Raw genomic sequence first — 16,281 nt, forward strand, 5'->3', positions numbered from 1 at the left:
AAGAGAACAACATTTGAAAGTAGACATGAGAAATTGGATTTGGAGGTTTTAAGGTCAAAAATGGTCTCGCTAGAATAGTGATGGAAGTCACATGGTAAAAGATTTTTCGTTCATTCAGTCAATCTTTATTGAGCCATCTATATGCCAAGCATTTTTCTATGTGCTGCAGATACAGCTGTGACAGCCAAGATAAAGAATTGGCAGCTAAGCGGCTAGTGAAGAAGTTGAGGCAGCACATGTAAACTACTGTTTTGACAGGGTTTGAGGGGAAGGCAGAGAGGATGGTAACTTGAAATGGAGAGGCAGACTGTGTTCATACACAATAAGTCTTTGGGGGAAAAAGAAGACATAAGGAAGCAAGAAAAAGAACAGCAAGCTACAAGAACCCACTGCAAGTTAGAAGATGTGGGTTTGATTGTAGTACGGAGGTTTAATCTAGAAGAAACAGAAAGGAAGGAGAGATAGTAGAAAGAGACGAGGGATTTTTAAGTAAAGGAGGGTGCCAGAGCACACACACACTACAGGACAATGCCAGTCTTCTCAATAAGCTAAAGGCAGGATGAAAAACACAGGGAAGATTCGGCAGGAGTGCCATGGAGTGCCATCCACTTGCCATACCGGATAATAAATTTAAAGTGAGAGTCAGTGATGTCCATGCCTTCACTGTAATCCTAGAGTCAGTAGTACCGATTGCCTAAAATTAGGAACTGGAAAGGTGAGTGTAGTAGGAGGGCCAGGGAGTCAAAGGAATCTAGGAAACTGCGAGGGATACTGTAGAATTGGGCAGCCGTGGCATCAGTGGTTAGATACTTCATGACCTGAGGCTAGGAAGTATAAAGTCATAAAAAGACATGTTCAAGAGGAGGTGATACAAACAAAATGGGAAATTGTGGTTGGATAGGGACTTTAAATTTCTATTTTGAAAGTGAAGTCATTCTGAGTTAACCCAGGAAAGAACTGAAGTAGAACAGAGTTAAGGCCATATGTATGAGGCCAGGGCCTTGGTAAAACAAACATAAGCATTAGAGCTCCTGTGGATTTGGGATTGAAGGAAGAAGAGATTACCTTGATTCTATTTGTGTCCCCACTGCCAGTTCATTGCCTAAAACATAGTAGGTACTTAGTAAATCTTTCTTCAGTGGGTTTATGTATGGACTGGTGTCAACACAGGCTTTCTTTCATCTTTCTGTTGATTGTTTGAACCTGTAGGTTATGTCACATTTATAATCAATCTGATGCTTTTTATAAGGCTTTTATGATTAGAATATTTGTGAATTCAAGTGCTAAAACACACTCAGCATTGTCCCCACTTCGTCTGACTTAGGGCGCCCTTCCTGCTGGCATTGTGTTCCCTCTACAGGGAATGTCCTTCCCTCCGTTTTAGCTCAGGAAGTGGATCTTCCTCAGTGCCAGCTCAGTCACGTTTTCTTTTAAAGCTGCCCAGTGGATTGAGGCTCCCCTTCTCTGTAAACTCTCAGGGTGCTTAACACCTGTGGCATGTATTACACTTTTCTGTCTACTTGTCTTATTTTCCTGAAGACGGAGGCTTCCTTTTTCTGACCAGTGCCTAGACTGTAGTAAAGGTTCTATGGCCTTAACCATTGCAGAAGTTCTCATCAGCCATCACATGAAACTAACATGGATCCTGAATTTAAACTGTTTGAGCTCAGGAATAAGAGAAAAGGCCCTGACTGATCTTCCTTTGAAGAAAGATAGATATCCCTACAGTACCTCAGCATTTCAGTAAGCTATTGATTCTTTTTTTCATTGAGGCTCCATTTCAACCATTGAAAAAATTGCCTCAATAGTAGAAGGTTAAATAATGATGCCATTAAAAATCAAGTACAATATTAATTATATTTAGCACCAGTTTAACTCTTGTCTAATGATTCTAAAATCACATGTGATCTATGCTGTGCTATTCAAGGAGTCCAAAGGCAGGGACATTTTTATAGCAGGAAGGAAGTTAGGCGATTTATTGGACTGCTTATAAAAAGAACTAAATGCAATTTAGATTGGATAATGTATTTCCAAGTTAATTAGATTGTAGGTTATTGCGTACAAAGCCATTGCCTGGGACGAACTTGCAGCAGCAGCAGCAGCAGCTTTAAAATTGATTCTCTTGATTTACTTGTAACAGCAATGCTTGTGGCTGGAGCTCTTCTAAGGAAATATGCTATGATTTATTTTCCTTTCTGTCCTACATGTTGTAATGTAAAATTCTGCAATTTATCTCATTAGCTGTTATCTGTGACTCTATATATTCTTGCATATCTGAAAATGTAACAGGTTTTTGGAGTTAGCACTACTGACTGAAGTTTGTAGGCTTCAGTAATTTAGGCCCAGGCTTTTGTTTTGTTTTATGGACTTCTGGCATTGAAGGCCAGTAGAAAGGTCACCCTATATTCTGTAAGCTTCAGTTGTTGATGTGAGATATTGAGTAAAAAATTAAGAGAGGAGAAGTTGGAAAAAGATGGGTATGGGAATTTAAAAATCAAATAAGAGATTGCATGTGTGATCATGGACTTCTGTACTCTTGGAGGCGAATCCTATAGCAAAAATAGACTTCCTTTCTTTCACTTAGGATTAACTCTGTCTATTCTCCTGAAGTAGCCCCCGTTGTGCTTTTCTTGTAAGTAGATGAGAAAGTCTTCCATGGGTGTTGTCTGCTTACAGAATACAAGGATGGTTGTGTTCTTTTAAAACTGAAATTTGGTTGACTGAGTGCTGAACTAGCTTTTATTACTACAATTTAGTTGGTGGCCAAATCATTATAACTTTGTATTTAAAATTGTCTGTGGCTCCAACCAACGTAGTTTGATGGTGACCGATCACCAACTTACTCTGTTTTTTTGTTTGTTTATTTGTTAACTCTTATTGCCCGGGCTGGAGTGCAATGGCATGATCTCGGCTCACTGCAACCTCTGCCTCCCGGGTTCAAGTGATTCTCCTGCCTCAGCCTCCCGAGTAGCTGGGACTACAGGCGTGTGCCACCACGCCCAGCTAATTTTCTTGTATTTTTAGTAGAGACGGCGTTTTACCATGTTGGTCAGGCTGGTCTCAAACTCCTGATCTCAAATAATCCTCCTGCCTCGGCCTTCCAAAGTGCTGGGATTACAGGCATGAGCCATAACGCCTGGACTTTTTAAAATTTGTTACAAACAGAGTCTCACTGTCTCCCAGGCTGGAGTGCAGTGGCATGATCATAGCTCACTGTAGCCTCAACCTCCTGGGCTCAAACGATCCTCCTGCCTCAGCCTCCCAAGTAGCTAGGACTACAGATGTGCACCACTACACCCAGCTAATTTTGAAAAATTGTTTTGTAGAGACAGGGTCTTGCTGTGTTGCCCAAGCTAGTCTTGAATTCCTTGCCTCAAGCAATCCTTCTGTGTCAGCCTCCCAAAGTGCCGGGATTATAGGCATGAGCCGCTGCACCTGGCCCTTCATCTGTTTTAAAGTGAACTATTTTGCACATGTTTGTACAATCACAAAACATTTCATCCTACTAGGTGCATTTTCTTCAAGACAGATCCCCCATCCTTCTTAGGGAGAGCTACAGAAAACAAAAGGTGGAGAGGGAGGCTGAAGAACCTCTGACTGTCCCAGGAATCTGCCTTCTCGATGGCTGGATAGCCAGTCCTCAGCCCAAGGCCTCCCTCAGTCATCCAGAAACCCTGTGCTTGCACTGCCTGGTTTTCCCTGTCCAGGACCAGTGTAGTTGGTTTTTGTTCCTTCTACATTTTCAGAAGACTCTAGCCAACTCACTGCTATATACAAAAATAGTAATATAGTGAGGAAGCTTTCAATTCCAATTAAATAGATTCCTCCTCTCAGCCAGGCCTCTGCTCAAACCAGGGCAGCCTCCCTGCTTCCTCTCTTCAAAAAGACCCCCTTGCTCTTGCTCTGGCCCTCCTTCAACACTGTTTTTACTTCATGGAATTTCACTACCTCACATTCTCAGGTGGTTCCTGTCACAGATACTAAGATACAGGTCAAGTACTCCTTATCTGAAATGCTTAGGACCAGAATTGGTTTGGATTTCAGATTTTTTTTAATTTCAGAATATTTGCATTGTATCAGGTGAGCATCCCAAATATGAAAATTTGAAATAGTCCAATGAATATTTCCTTTGAGCATCTTGTTGGCACTCCAAAAGTCAGATTTTGGAGCATTTTGGATTTCATATTTTCAGACTAAGGATACTTAACCTGTATTTATCTCTCTCCCTGCGACGCCAGGATGTAAACTCCACAAGGGCAGAGAATGTATTTGATTCATTGTCAGTCCCCTTATAACTAGCATGTATCTGTCCATTTATATACATTTAGCAAATATTTAATGACTAACAGCTCAGTAGATAAAAAATGATTGGCTGGACACATGGCATGTCTTGTGTAGTAGCAAGAGGAGAGATGGCAGAGTAAGGAACTGGCACCAGGCCTCGATTGCCATACTCCATGGTGGGAGGTGAGGCAGAGCCGGCCCGCCCCTTTTCGTTTCCAGGACTCAGCCTCAGCAATGAGGGGGAGAAGCCAGAGGAGAAGCCTGCCCCTCCATGGGCCACTCGCCTCCAGCACTGTGGCCCAGAGTGCATCCTCTCCAGCTGAGCAAGGGTTCTCCCTATTCCACCAGACTCACGCTCCCTGAAATACAGCTCAGTTTCTTGCACTTTTGCCTTGGATTTAGATGTGCAAAATATGTGAACCTCCCTATGCAAATTAAGATTTGAATGTCATCTGCTTCACAGTTCTAGCCATCAGTTCTAAAAATAGTCATTTTATGGGATTTGAGAAAGAGATTAAGACCACAAACTTACAACTGAGTTTTTCCCTAGCAGACAGCAGCTGTTCAAACAAAACATGAATCTGGGAGCTTTGAAGAGCTGTGCTGTTGTGCTGCGGCTCAGCCCAGTAGGTGGAGGTTCCTAGGGAGGAGATATACTCAGCATGGGTGAGGTCTGTGGGCCTGCAGACAGTGTGTTCATGTTCTGCCATCACCCGTGAACCTAGAGGACAGAGTGATGGAAATCGGTGATTGTGAGGCAGCAAAATTAGGACTAGCATTAGTGAACGCCCCACCCCGTGTCTGTGGCCATGTGCAGTTAGTGCCATTTGACTCTTTTTCTTGCTAAAACTACAGAACATTTGTAGCAAGGGCTTTATAGGCTGGAATACCAGTAAACAGCCAGGGAAAAATTAACACCAGCAGAAATGTGACTTTTAAAAAGTAAGATGACCTGTTCGGGACTTTCTGTAGACTTACAGGGGTCCTGAGAAGTCATACCCTGCTGCCTGCCCTCTGACCAAACAGTAATCACAGTCATTCATTTCCCCAGGTCAGTGAGGACTCAGAATCTTCAGACAAGAGGGGCAGTTCGCGTTATCTGTCACTCCTTCCCCATTTTTCTAGCACAGCTTTAAAAATTATTATGGCAAAGATACCAGCATCTATTTTGCTGCTTTATCATCTTACATGGACTATATGCTGCACAAACTAAATTAAATTAAATCAATGTGTCTCTGCCCCACCCTTCTCCAGAGTAAGTTTTCACTGACTTGGGCAAGTAAATGAGTGCTGCACCCTAATTAATTTAATAGAAATTCCTGTGCTGGTATTCTTGTCCCACTCTTAGAAGAGGGGGTTTCCTGGTAACATGGCCCGAGATAATAATTATTCCTTTGAGACCCTGCAGGCATCACTTCTCCAGGCTAAATAATTTCAGTCCTTTTTCTCCCAGCTTCTAGTGTTCCATCCTTTAATCTTGCGAGTCTTCTCATTCCTACTTGGCTGAGAATTCTAAGTCATCCGAGCTAATGTACTACCTGGTTTGGAGTCACTCTGTCCTCCCTCACCTTCCAGATGTGCCAGCGACTGTGGTCCCTGTTCATCTAATAGTGCTACCTGGCTAATTACCTGTGGGCTCTTTTCTGCTGTGATGAACCCATCAGATCATTTATTTATTTGCTGTGTAAACAGCCTGTTTCTCTTCTTGTCTATTTGCCTTTTCTATAGACAATGTTTGGTTTGTTTCTGAGTAAAGTAGCCTTGACCAAATGGACTAAGGGGCCATTTGGGGCTCATTATTTTGTATGTGATTGGCAGATAGTTAAATTTTTCAGTGGGGTATTACACATTCTTTAGGCTGTGGTATCAATATGTTGGCACTTCAGAGAGCCAGCACTATGTAGTAAGATAAGGACCAGCGGTGGAGTTGGGGAGGGATGAAAATCACAGCTCTTTCCACCATTTATTACTGTAATGAAGTACCTAGCCTCCCTTAGCCTCTCTTACCTCATATGTTAGATGAGAATAATGTTATTCGTGTGGGAGAGTAGAGCAGATGCAGTGAATTCAGGTATGTAAGCATTTGATGTGCTTACTGTTGGAATGTAGTTTTACAGACAAGGTTGTTTTTGTCATGATGGTTGGTAATTCTAGTTGAAGGTCTGTATGAGTGGTTTAAGTTCTTGGTACAAAGATATAAGAGACACATACTTATGATAATTTTATATAAAATATGTCATCAGCTGTTATACAGAGATAGTTACCATGAAAAGCAGAACTAGGAGGGAGGGGGGCAGAGGATAAATCCAGAGTGTCTGCCTTTCAGATAGCGGGACTAAAGAGGAATGGGAAATTAGAGGGAAGAAGTGTCTGATGTTTCTGCAGCCAGTCAGGTTATGCTCATTGAAAACTGTTTTTCCAAACAACCTCATTAAAAAGTGGGCAAAGGACATGAACAAATCATTTGCAAAAGAAAACATACATGCATCCAACAAGCATATGAAAAATGCTCAACATCACAAACCACTAGAGAAATGCAAATCAAAACCATAATGAGATACTATCTCACACCAGTCAGAATGGCCATTATTGAAAAATCAAAGAATAATAGATGTTGGCACAGTTGCAGAGAAAAGGAAACGCTTCTGCACTGCTCATGGGAGTGTAAATTAGTTCGGCCATTGTAGAAAACAGTGTGACAGTTCCTCAAAGAATTGAGAACTACCATTTGACCCAGCAGTCCCATTACTGGGTATATACCCAAAGGAATATTTGTTCTGTCATAAAGACCCATATATGCATATGTTCATTGCAGCACTATTCACAATAGCAAAGACATGGAATCAACCTAAATGCCCATCAGCAGTAGACTGGATAAAGAAAATGTGAAACATAAACACCATGGAATACTATGCAGCCATAAAAAAAAAAACAAGATCATGTCCTTTACAGGAACATGGATAGAGCTGGAAGCCACTATCCTTAGCAAACTAACGCAGGAACAAAAAAACCAAATACCATATATTCTCATGTCTAAGTGGGAGCTAAATATTACAAGAACACATGGATACTGGAAGGGGAACAACTTGAGGGTGGAGAGCAGGAGGAGGGAGAAGATCAGAAAAAATACCTATCGGGTACTATGCTTATTATCCAGGTGACGAAATTACCTGCACACCAGATCCCTGTGACACACAGTTTACCTACATAACCTGCTTGTGTACCCCTGAACCTAAAAGTTAAAAACAAAAATAAAACCTTTTTTTTGTGACTTGAGCTCTAAGTTATGAATATTGTCTTGGGGGCTCAGGGGTAAAGGGACAGCAGCGTATCTTTAAGATTAAGCATGATTTTGGTACTAATAGAGCCTCTGTCCTAACCTGTACTTTTGGGGATTGATGATACCAGAGAAACTTTTCTGTACATTTTTTGTGTGTTGGTTTGCCCTGTCTTCAGCAGTGATTATGTATTTGTGTACGTTAATAGGCCCCTTGTGTGGGGCCTACCCCCTATGTGGAATCATCTCATAAGGAGACACATCCTGGAAGTGTCCCGGAAGCCCCTAGACTTGAGTTTTCCAGATTCCTTGGCCAACAAGCACGGCCCTCCCCTGGGGGCTGTGGCCATCACCCCACCCTGCGGCTGCTTGGCCTCCTATGGTAGAAAGGGAAGATGAATGATCATCAGCGCTCCATCTGTCTGGATCGGAATGAACAAATCTCTTGCTGCTTCTCCATCACAACCCTTCACCTTTCTTTTTCCCTTGGCTAAATGGCACCCTGAGCTTTGGATTTTTAAAGAATTTTCTAACTTGCATATTTGCATTTTGGCCTAAGATAATGATGGCCATGACCCTAGCGAGGCTACCGCAGGAACCGTGTTCTCCTCAGTCACCTTTCCAGAGAGCTTTCTTTCTCTACACTGTCAGTGCCAAGGAAGGCTGAAAATGCAGTGACTGTGGGTTATAACCTGTGATGGCCCCAGAAGGGCTGCGACTTCATCACCTCCTGTAATCCTCACAGGGTCCCCACTTGACTCATGAGAAAAGGGGGAGGTTTCTAGGGGTTATGGAATAGCCCCCAGGTCACACAGCTGGTAAGCCCAAGTCCATTGTTGATTTGACTCTGGACAGAAGGGAAGGGCCTTCTGGTCTGCCTCATCACCACCTCCCCAAGCCATGGGAACCACCCCTGGGTAATTTGGGAATCCAGATAACCAGCCCTTCAGTAAGGAATATGAGTTACCGCCCCACAAGGTGATTGCCCTACTAGTAGAAACCTTACTACCCAGAGCTCAGTTGGGTTTCGTGACCCCAAATTAAATGAAATATAATACAGGTAAATGAACTTTATAAAATTATTACAGTGCTTTAATGCTCTGGCCTGGGGACCTAACTGCTTTTATTTTATTTTGTTTTATTTTTGAGAGGAGAATCTCGCTATATTGCCCAGGCTGGTCTTTCAGCCTGGCCTCATGCGATCTTCCCACCTTGGCCTTCTAAAATGCTGAGATGACAGCCTCATGCCACCACACCGAGCCCTCTAGCCAACTTTCAATAAATGTACTGAATTTTCATAATATAGTGTCTAACATTCTCTACTGTGCTTTTAAAACCAGTTTTCTCAAAACAGCTTATTTTATTTTGCTTGAGACAAGTGTGCATTATCCCTTTTTGCTTCCCACAAGAGCAAAAGCTTAAGCATTTGTCTTCCCTTCACTTCCTGCCAGCGCCCCATCATCTCTATCTGCTGGGGTCACCGGGACTCGAGGCTGTTGATGGCATCAGGACCAGCCCTGTACGTGGTGCGCGTGGAGCACCGGGTGTCCAGCCTGCAGCTGCTGTGCCAGCAGGCCATCGCCAGCACCTTGCGTGAGGACAAGGACGTCAGCAAGCTGACCCTGCCCCCCCGCCTCTGCTCCTACCTCTCCACTGCCTTCATCCCCACCATCAAGGTAAAGCCCTCTACCCCTCCCTCTTCCTCCTCCCTCACCTGGGCTGGCTCCCCACAGAGCCAGGGCAGAGACAGGTGAAGATACCAGAGTGAGCACATGGGGCCATGTGCAGCTGTGCAGGATCCTGTCATGTGCTGCCAGGTCTGCAGTCTGTCCAAGCATCATGGTCCATGTCCATGAGAGATTTGCCCTGTGTGGTGGCTATTATCTTTCTCATGGCAAAGCTGGTATTCCTGGCTTGACTTCTGTGTCCCTCTGATGATCAAAGGAGTGACCATTATTCGGCATTTCCTATATACTAAGCATTGCACCAGTTAATTTTTAGAAATCTGTCTTGTTTAGTCCTGACTTCCTGACAGATGCTGCCATTATTCCCATTTAAGGAAGCAGGAAACAAGTTAGGAGAAGTTAAGTAATTTGCTCCCTAGCTAGTTAGGGGAACAGTCAGGATCAGACCCACCCCAGTTCTAGGGCCTTCTCTTAGCACTGTGCTGAGGAGAGCCACGCCAGCCAGCTCTCAGCGTCAGCCACCTTTTATACCAGTGGGAACTCTAGAAGGTAACATGTAGAGTGCATCTGCCAGTTGCTGTTTAAGTATGGGTCCCCCTAACCTTGGGTTTTCCCAAGTGGTTCTCTTTTGTATTGTCTCTCTCTTCTGAGTAGCAGACCCATTTGTTGGTTACTTTTTTCCTGAAACATCAAAGTTTTAGAATCTGTTGGTTTTTGTTTTAGTTTTTGTTTCTGTTTTTCCAAGTTGCCTTACACTATTGATTCTACACGAGCAGATCTCAACGCTGGTGTATTATATAGCTTTGGAAAATCCAGGTGCCCAAGCCTGCCCCTATGGATCCTGATTTCATTGTCTGATATGGGATCCTGGTTTAGATGTGTTTTGAAAGCTCCCAGGAGATTCTCACGTGCTCCTACCATTGCAGATCACTGTTCTACACCACATAGTTGGCCTCTCCCCAGGCTCCCAGCCTGTGCTCTGTCTGGAACAGTGGTGTTTTTAGTTGACCTGCCCCTGTTCTCACTCTCTTTCCCTCTCTCTCTGCCTTTCTGGAGTCCCAGCTCTTCCTTTTCTTCCTGTGTTCTCCAGCCCCCAATTCCAGATCCGAACAACATGAGAGACTTTGTCAGCTACCCCTCAGCCGGCAACGAGCGGCTACACTGCACCATGAAGCGCACAGAGGACGACCCAGAGGTGGGTGGCCCGTGCTACACACTCTACCTGGAGTACCTGGGCGGGCTTGTGCCCATCCTCAAAGGGCGGCGCGTCAGCAAGCTGCGGCCGGAGTTTGTCATCATGGACCCGCGGACGGATAGCAAACCAGGTGGGTCCCTTGCCCGAGGGACTGGGACCTTGTTCTGCTGTGGTCATGGGCTGTTACGCCTTACAACCCATGCAAAGAGAATGTGTGCTAATGAAACGTGAGCCTGTGGTGGCTGGTGTGGAACATCATTGAAGAATCCCACTGAAATGAACTGTTCTCTAAATGTACTTTTTGACAGGTTTTTAATCATATTCCATGGGCAGTGGATAGCTGGGCTGTGGATAGAGGAACCATTGGCTGTCAGGCAAGGGAAAGCTGGCGCAGGCCTCCTGGGAGCGAGGGTTTCGTCTTCACAGTTACTGAGTGTTCATCCAGTGTCTTCATGTAATACTGAGACAACTTGAAAATAATAACAAGATACAGTCCCTGCCCTCCCAGAGTGGATGATAAAATTAAAATCAAACCTTCAGCCTTCTGCCCCTCCCTAGTCTACTGTTAACTGCTTTTTACCTGATTACTAATGACAATTTTTTGCTCATCCATAAAGATGTTGGTATGAATCACCCTTTTCTTCTGAAAACCTTTCCCTGTGGTGATTTTCTTTGCTCAGTTAATGTATTCAACATGCTCCCTGCACACCTCTCTGGGATCCTAGATTGTAAGCTTCAGAGGGAAGGGACTGCGTTCTTTTTTTGTGCCACTTGGTGCTAGGCTAGTGTCCATGCACCCGTCAGTCACTGCCGGCTCAGTCTGCCACCTCCTGTGAAACTTTGCCCATCACCTGTGGCAGAATGAGCAGCACACTTAGTCAGTGTGCTCCAGACTCTGCCCTGCTGAATCCTGTGGGCCCTGGGGGGAGAGAACTGAGTCGTCTTTGTGCCCCCAGTGGATTTGAATTTGTTTTCATTAGTTCATGTTTCCTCTCACCACTTCCTCGCTCCAGTTTATTCTTCTGCCCATTGGTCTGGTCCCTGCCTCTCATTACGGCCTGGAGCTAGCATGACATGTGGCCCGACCAGTCACCCCAAGTCACAGTGTGTTGGGCTTATTCACTCTCAGCCTATACTCAGCGCTGTACACAGTTGCCCCACCTCTGCCTGCCAGCCTTCATTTGTTCAGCATCAGCAGTGCCACTCTACTATCCCTGCAAAACAGCAATACCGCTTGTCAATATTAGATATGAGTCCGTTTTCTCTGTCTTTTGACTCATGTGACAAGCTAGTACCAGGAACAAAGAAAGTGACTAGCAGAATTGGGGCTGGTAGGGAAGCAGACTGAAAGGAGGGAGAGGACAGATTCAGGAGGAAGGAAGGCACAGTGGGAAAAACAGAAGAGAGAGAAGCGCATGTTCACGTGGGAGGGAAACATGGTTTCAGGGAAAAGGAGAAGGGCCACCAATGGTTAGAGATGACTGGGGTGGGGGCCGTGGGACAGGCCCTGAGCCCAGGTTTGCAGCAGGTGTTCTTGCTGATGTCAGTACCTCTGAGGTTACTCCCCTGGGTGCAATTTTATAAAATCTGTATTGAGATTTAATGTTGACAGTAACTTAGGTGAAGAGCTTATTTCTTCATGTGTGCATAAATTCCTCACTGAAGAAGAGGACAGGAGGCTGTGCTGTGGAGTAACCAAGTACTAGGCTTGCTTGAACCTGACCCGACTACCCCAAATGCCTTCTCTTCTTTCCTGTTCATGTTTATCAGCTTGTATCAAACACAGACCCACTCATTTGCACACAAGCCTTTGAGGGAATAAGATGTTGTATTTTTATAATTAAAAGAATTAAAAGCTATAAAACAAAGCACATTGACAGATATTTAGTCAGTGCCTACCTTGTGTGGGATACTTGAGTCTCCTGCTATTATTAAGTAATACCAGGTCATCTCTGCTTTTAAGGAGTTTCTAAACCCTTTTAGGTGATAAGACAATGTAAGCACTTGAAAAGTTTAAAAAGTCAAGATTTAAATACCTGATGACAAAAATAGAGGATATGTCACAAGGCACAATATGACTAATTGCCACCTGAATGGCATATACAAACTGTTTCAGAGGAGGAAAAGAATCCCTGACATTGAGAAAACAGGAATTTCTTTTTTCTTTTTATTGGGGGATGGAGGGACGGGGTCTTGCTCTGATGCCCAGGCTGCAGTGCAGTGGTGCCATCACAGCTCGCTGCAGCCTTGACCCTCCCAGGTTCAAGTGATCCTCCCACTTCAGCCTCCTGGGCAGCTGGGGCTACAGGTGTGCACCACACTTGCTAATTTTTGTATTTTTTGTAGAGACAGGGTTTTACCATATTGCCCAGGCCGATAAACCCCTGGGTTCGAGCAGTCCTCCACCTTGGCCTCCCAAAGTGCTAGGATTACAGGCATGAACCACCGTGCCTGTCCAGGAATTTCTTATCATTAAAAGCTGATTAACTCATTGAGGCCGCCATATCATCGTTTCTCAAAATGTGTTCCATGCACCACCACCTCCATGCAAATCACCTGGGATGCTTATTTAAATACACGTTCCTAGGCTTACCCTTAGATTACGATTCATTAGGGCCGTGGTGGGGCCTACAAACATGCGACTTAATGGGTTTCCCAGGTGATTTTTATGCACTAAAGTTTGTGATCCACTGTCAGGTGACTTGGCAGATATGTCCCTCAAAATTACCAGTGTGTATTTTTATACCAGATACCATGAGTCCCAGTAATTTTTTTTTTTTTTCAGACAGGGTCTCACAGTGTCTCTCAGGCTGGAGTGCAGTGGTACAATCATGGCTCATTGCAGCCTTGAACTCCTAGGCTCAAGCAGCCCTCCTACTTCAGCCTCCAGGTAGCTAGGATCGCAGGTGTGCACCACCACACCTGGCTAATTTTTTTATTTTTGTGGAGATGGGGGCTCCATGTGTTGCTCAGGTTGGTCTCAGCCTCCTGGATTCAAGATCCTCCAGTGTGCACCTCCCGTAGTACTGGGATCATAGGTGTGAGCCATCATGCCCAGCTGCTTCCCTCCACCACCCCCACCAGTTTTTTTTTTTGAGACGGAGTCTCGCTCTGTCGCCCAGGCTGGAGTGCAGTGGCTGGATCTCAGCTCACTGCAAGCTCCGCCTCCCGGGTTTACGCCATTCTCCTGCCTCAGCCTCTGGAGTAGCTAGGACTATAGGCGCCCGCCACCTCGCCCAGCTAGTTTTTTGTATTTTTTAGTAGAGACGGGGTTTCACCGTGTTGGCCAGGATGGTCTCGATCTCCTGACCTCGTGATCCGCCCGTCTCGGCCTCCCAAAGTGCTGGGATTACAGGCTTGAGCCACCGCGCCCGGCCTCTAAAGGAATCTTTAGCCAGAGCTTGCTATGGACTGACTTGTGTTCCCCTAAAATTCATATATTGAAATGAATTCATATATTGAAATTCAGACCCCCAATGTGAGGGTAGGACGACATTTAGGGGAGATTAAGATTAAAGGAATTCATATGGGTGGGTCCTGATCTGATTCAGTTACTGGCCTTAAAGAAGAGAAAGAGAAAGAGACCTCTCACTACGCATGTGCACCAAGGAGAGGACATAGGACACAGCGAGAAGGCGGCTGTCTGCAGGCCGGGACGAAGCCTTCACCAGGAAGCAGGCATTGTCACCCTAACCTTGGGGCTGCTCAGCCTCCATAATTGACTGGACCCGTGCATACACACGGATAATACTGGTTTTGTTTTTCTGGAGAACCCCGACTAATACAGATTTTGGTTCTAAGAAATGGGTATTGCTATAACAAATCTCTAAACATGTGGAAGAAGCTTTGGAACTGGGTAATGGATAGAGGCTGGAAGAGTTTTGAGGTGGATGCTAGAAATACGGATGTTAAGAGCAATTCTGATGAGGTCTCAGTTGGAAATGAGGAACATACTGAAAACTGGAGGAAAGGTGATCCTTGTTATAAAGCAGCAAAGGATTTGAGTAAACTGTTCCAGTGTTTTGTGGAAGGTAGAACTTGCAAGTGATTAAATTGGATATGTAACTGAAGAGATTTCTAAGCAAAGTGTTGAAGGAGCAGTTTGGTTCCTCCTGATGGCTTATAGTAAAATGCAAAAGGAGAAAGATGAATGGAAGAAGGAATTGTTAAGATAAAAGATGAAGATGTAGATTTAGAAAATATTTAGGCTATTCATATTGCAAAAAAAAAAAGTATTAAATACATTTTGAAGAAAATACCAAAGTTATAGCTGGACTGTCATTTAATAAAGTGCTTACGAAATTATATGAGCAGAGACACTGCCAGTTTGAACTGTAGTGGATGGAAACAGGATGAAACGAAGGAGGAAGGCTGTTGAACTTCTTAGCTTTGACCAGCTGGAATGATGGAGGTGTTTGGCCACTAACATGCATTATTCTTCAAGAAGAGGGAAAAATAACTCTGAAAGTGATTCAGAGATCATTAGGTCCACCTCTTCAGTTTCAGCAGGCCAGATGGCCTTTGCACAGAGCCTTGCGGGCAGAGCCATGGGGGCAGGATCCCTACCAGAGCTATGAGGGTGATGCTGACACCCCAGTAGACCTGGAGGGCAGGATATCAAACCAAAGAGGACTCCACTCAAGCCTCAAAATTCAACGGAATTTTCTTTGCGAGATTTTGGATTTGCTTGGAACCTGTCACCACTTTTGTACTTCCAGTGTCTCCTTTTTGGAATGGGAATGTCTATCCTATGCCTGTCCCACCATTGTATTTTGGAAGCACATAACTTCTGTGGTTTCACAGGTTCACAGCTGGAGAGCAGTTTTGCTTCAGGATGAATTGTACCTCAGGTCTCACCCATACTGGATTTAGGTGACAATTTAAATGAGACTCTGGACTTTTAGAGTTCATACTGAAATAAGTTAAGACTTTGGGGGCTTTGGGAATAGAATGAATGTATTTTGCATGGGAGAAGAACATGAATCTGAGAGTGACCAGGAGTAGAATCCCATGGACTGAATTGTGCCCCCACATCACCCCCAAAATTCATATTGGCAAGTCCTAACTCCCAATGTGACTGTATTTGGAGATAGGACTTACAGGGGGGAGATGAAATTAAATGAGATCTTAAGGGTGAGGTCCTAATCTGATAGGGTGGTCGGCCTTATAAGAAGACAAGGACTGACGCCTGTGATCCAGCGCTTTGGGAGGCCAAATCACAAGGTCAGGAGATGAGACCATCCTGGCTAACATGGTGAAACTCTGTCTCTACTAAAAATACAAAAGATTAGCCGGACGTGGTGGCAGGCGCCTGTAGTCCCAGCTACTCGGGAGGCAGAGACAGGAGAATGGCTTGAACCCGGAAGGTGGAGCTTGCTATGAGCTGAGATCACGCCACTGCACTCCAGCTTGGGTGACAGAGCGAGACTCCGTCTCAAAAAAAAAAAAAAAAAAGCAAGGAAAGAGAGCTCTTTCTTCATGCACATACACTAAGGAGAGGCCACCTGCAAGCCAGGAAGAGAGCCTTCCCCAGAATCCAACCGTGCCGGCACCCTAGCCTTGGACTTTCAGCCTCCAGAGTGTGAGGAAACAATTTCTATTATTGGAGCCACCCAAGTCTGTGGTATTTTGTTATGGTAGCCTGAGCAGATTTAGAGTGTATATGTAAAAAGCCATTAAAACCATTTTTCAAGATTTTATTTTAAAAATATATGTAATTGGCTGGGCGCGGTGGCTCACGCCTGCAATCCCAGCACTTTGGGAGGCCGAGACAGGTGGATCACGAGGTCAGGAGATTGAGACCATCCTGGCTAACACGGTGAAACCCCGTCTCTACTAAA

General features: G+C 44.7%; 1 protein-coding gene across 1 annotated transcript in view; it reads left to right on the top strand.

Moving 5' to 3' along the window:
• TULP4 (tubby like protein 4) overlaps positions 1-16,281 on the top strand; it is a 219,632-nt gene that overhangs the window by 177,851 nt on the left and 25,500 nt on the right. The window contains exons 8-9 of the mRNA XM_011952762.1: positions 9,013-9,237; positions 10,337-10,571. Coding sequence (XP_011808152.1) covers positions 9,013-9,237; positions 10,337-10,571 — 460 coding nt within the window. The remainder of the gene's footprint in view (positions 1-9,012; positions 9,238-10,336; positions 10,572-16,281) is intronic.

This window comes from Colobus angolensis, unplaced genomic scaffold, assembly GCF_000951035.1.
Source record: "Colobus angolensis palliatus isolate OR3802 unplaced genomic scaffold, Cang.pa_1.0 Scaffold35, whole genome shotgun sequence".
In the NCBI taxonomy this organism is placed as follows: Eukaryota; Metazoa; Chordata; class Mammalia; order Primates; family Cercopithecidae; genus Colobus; species Colobus angolensis.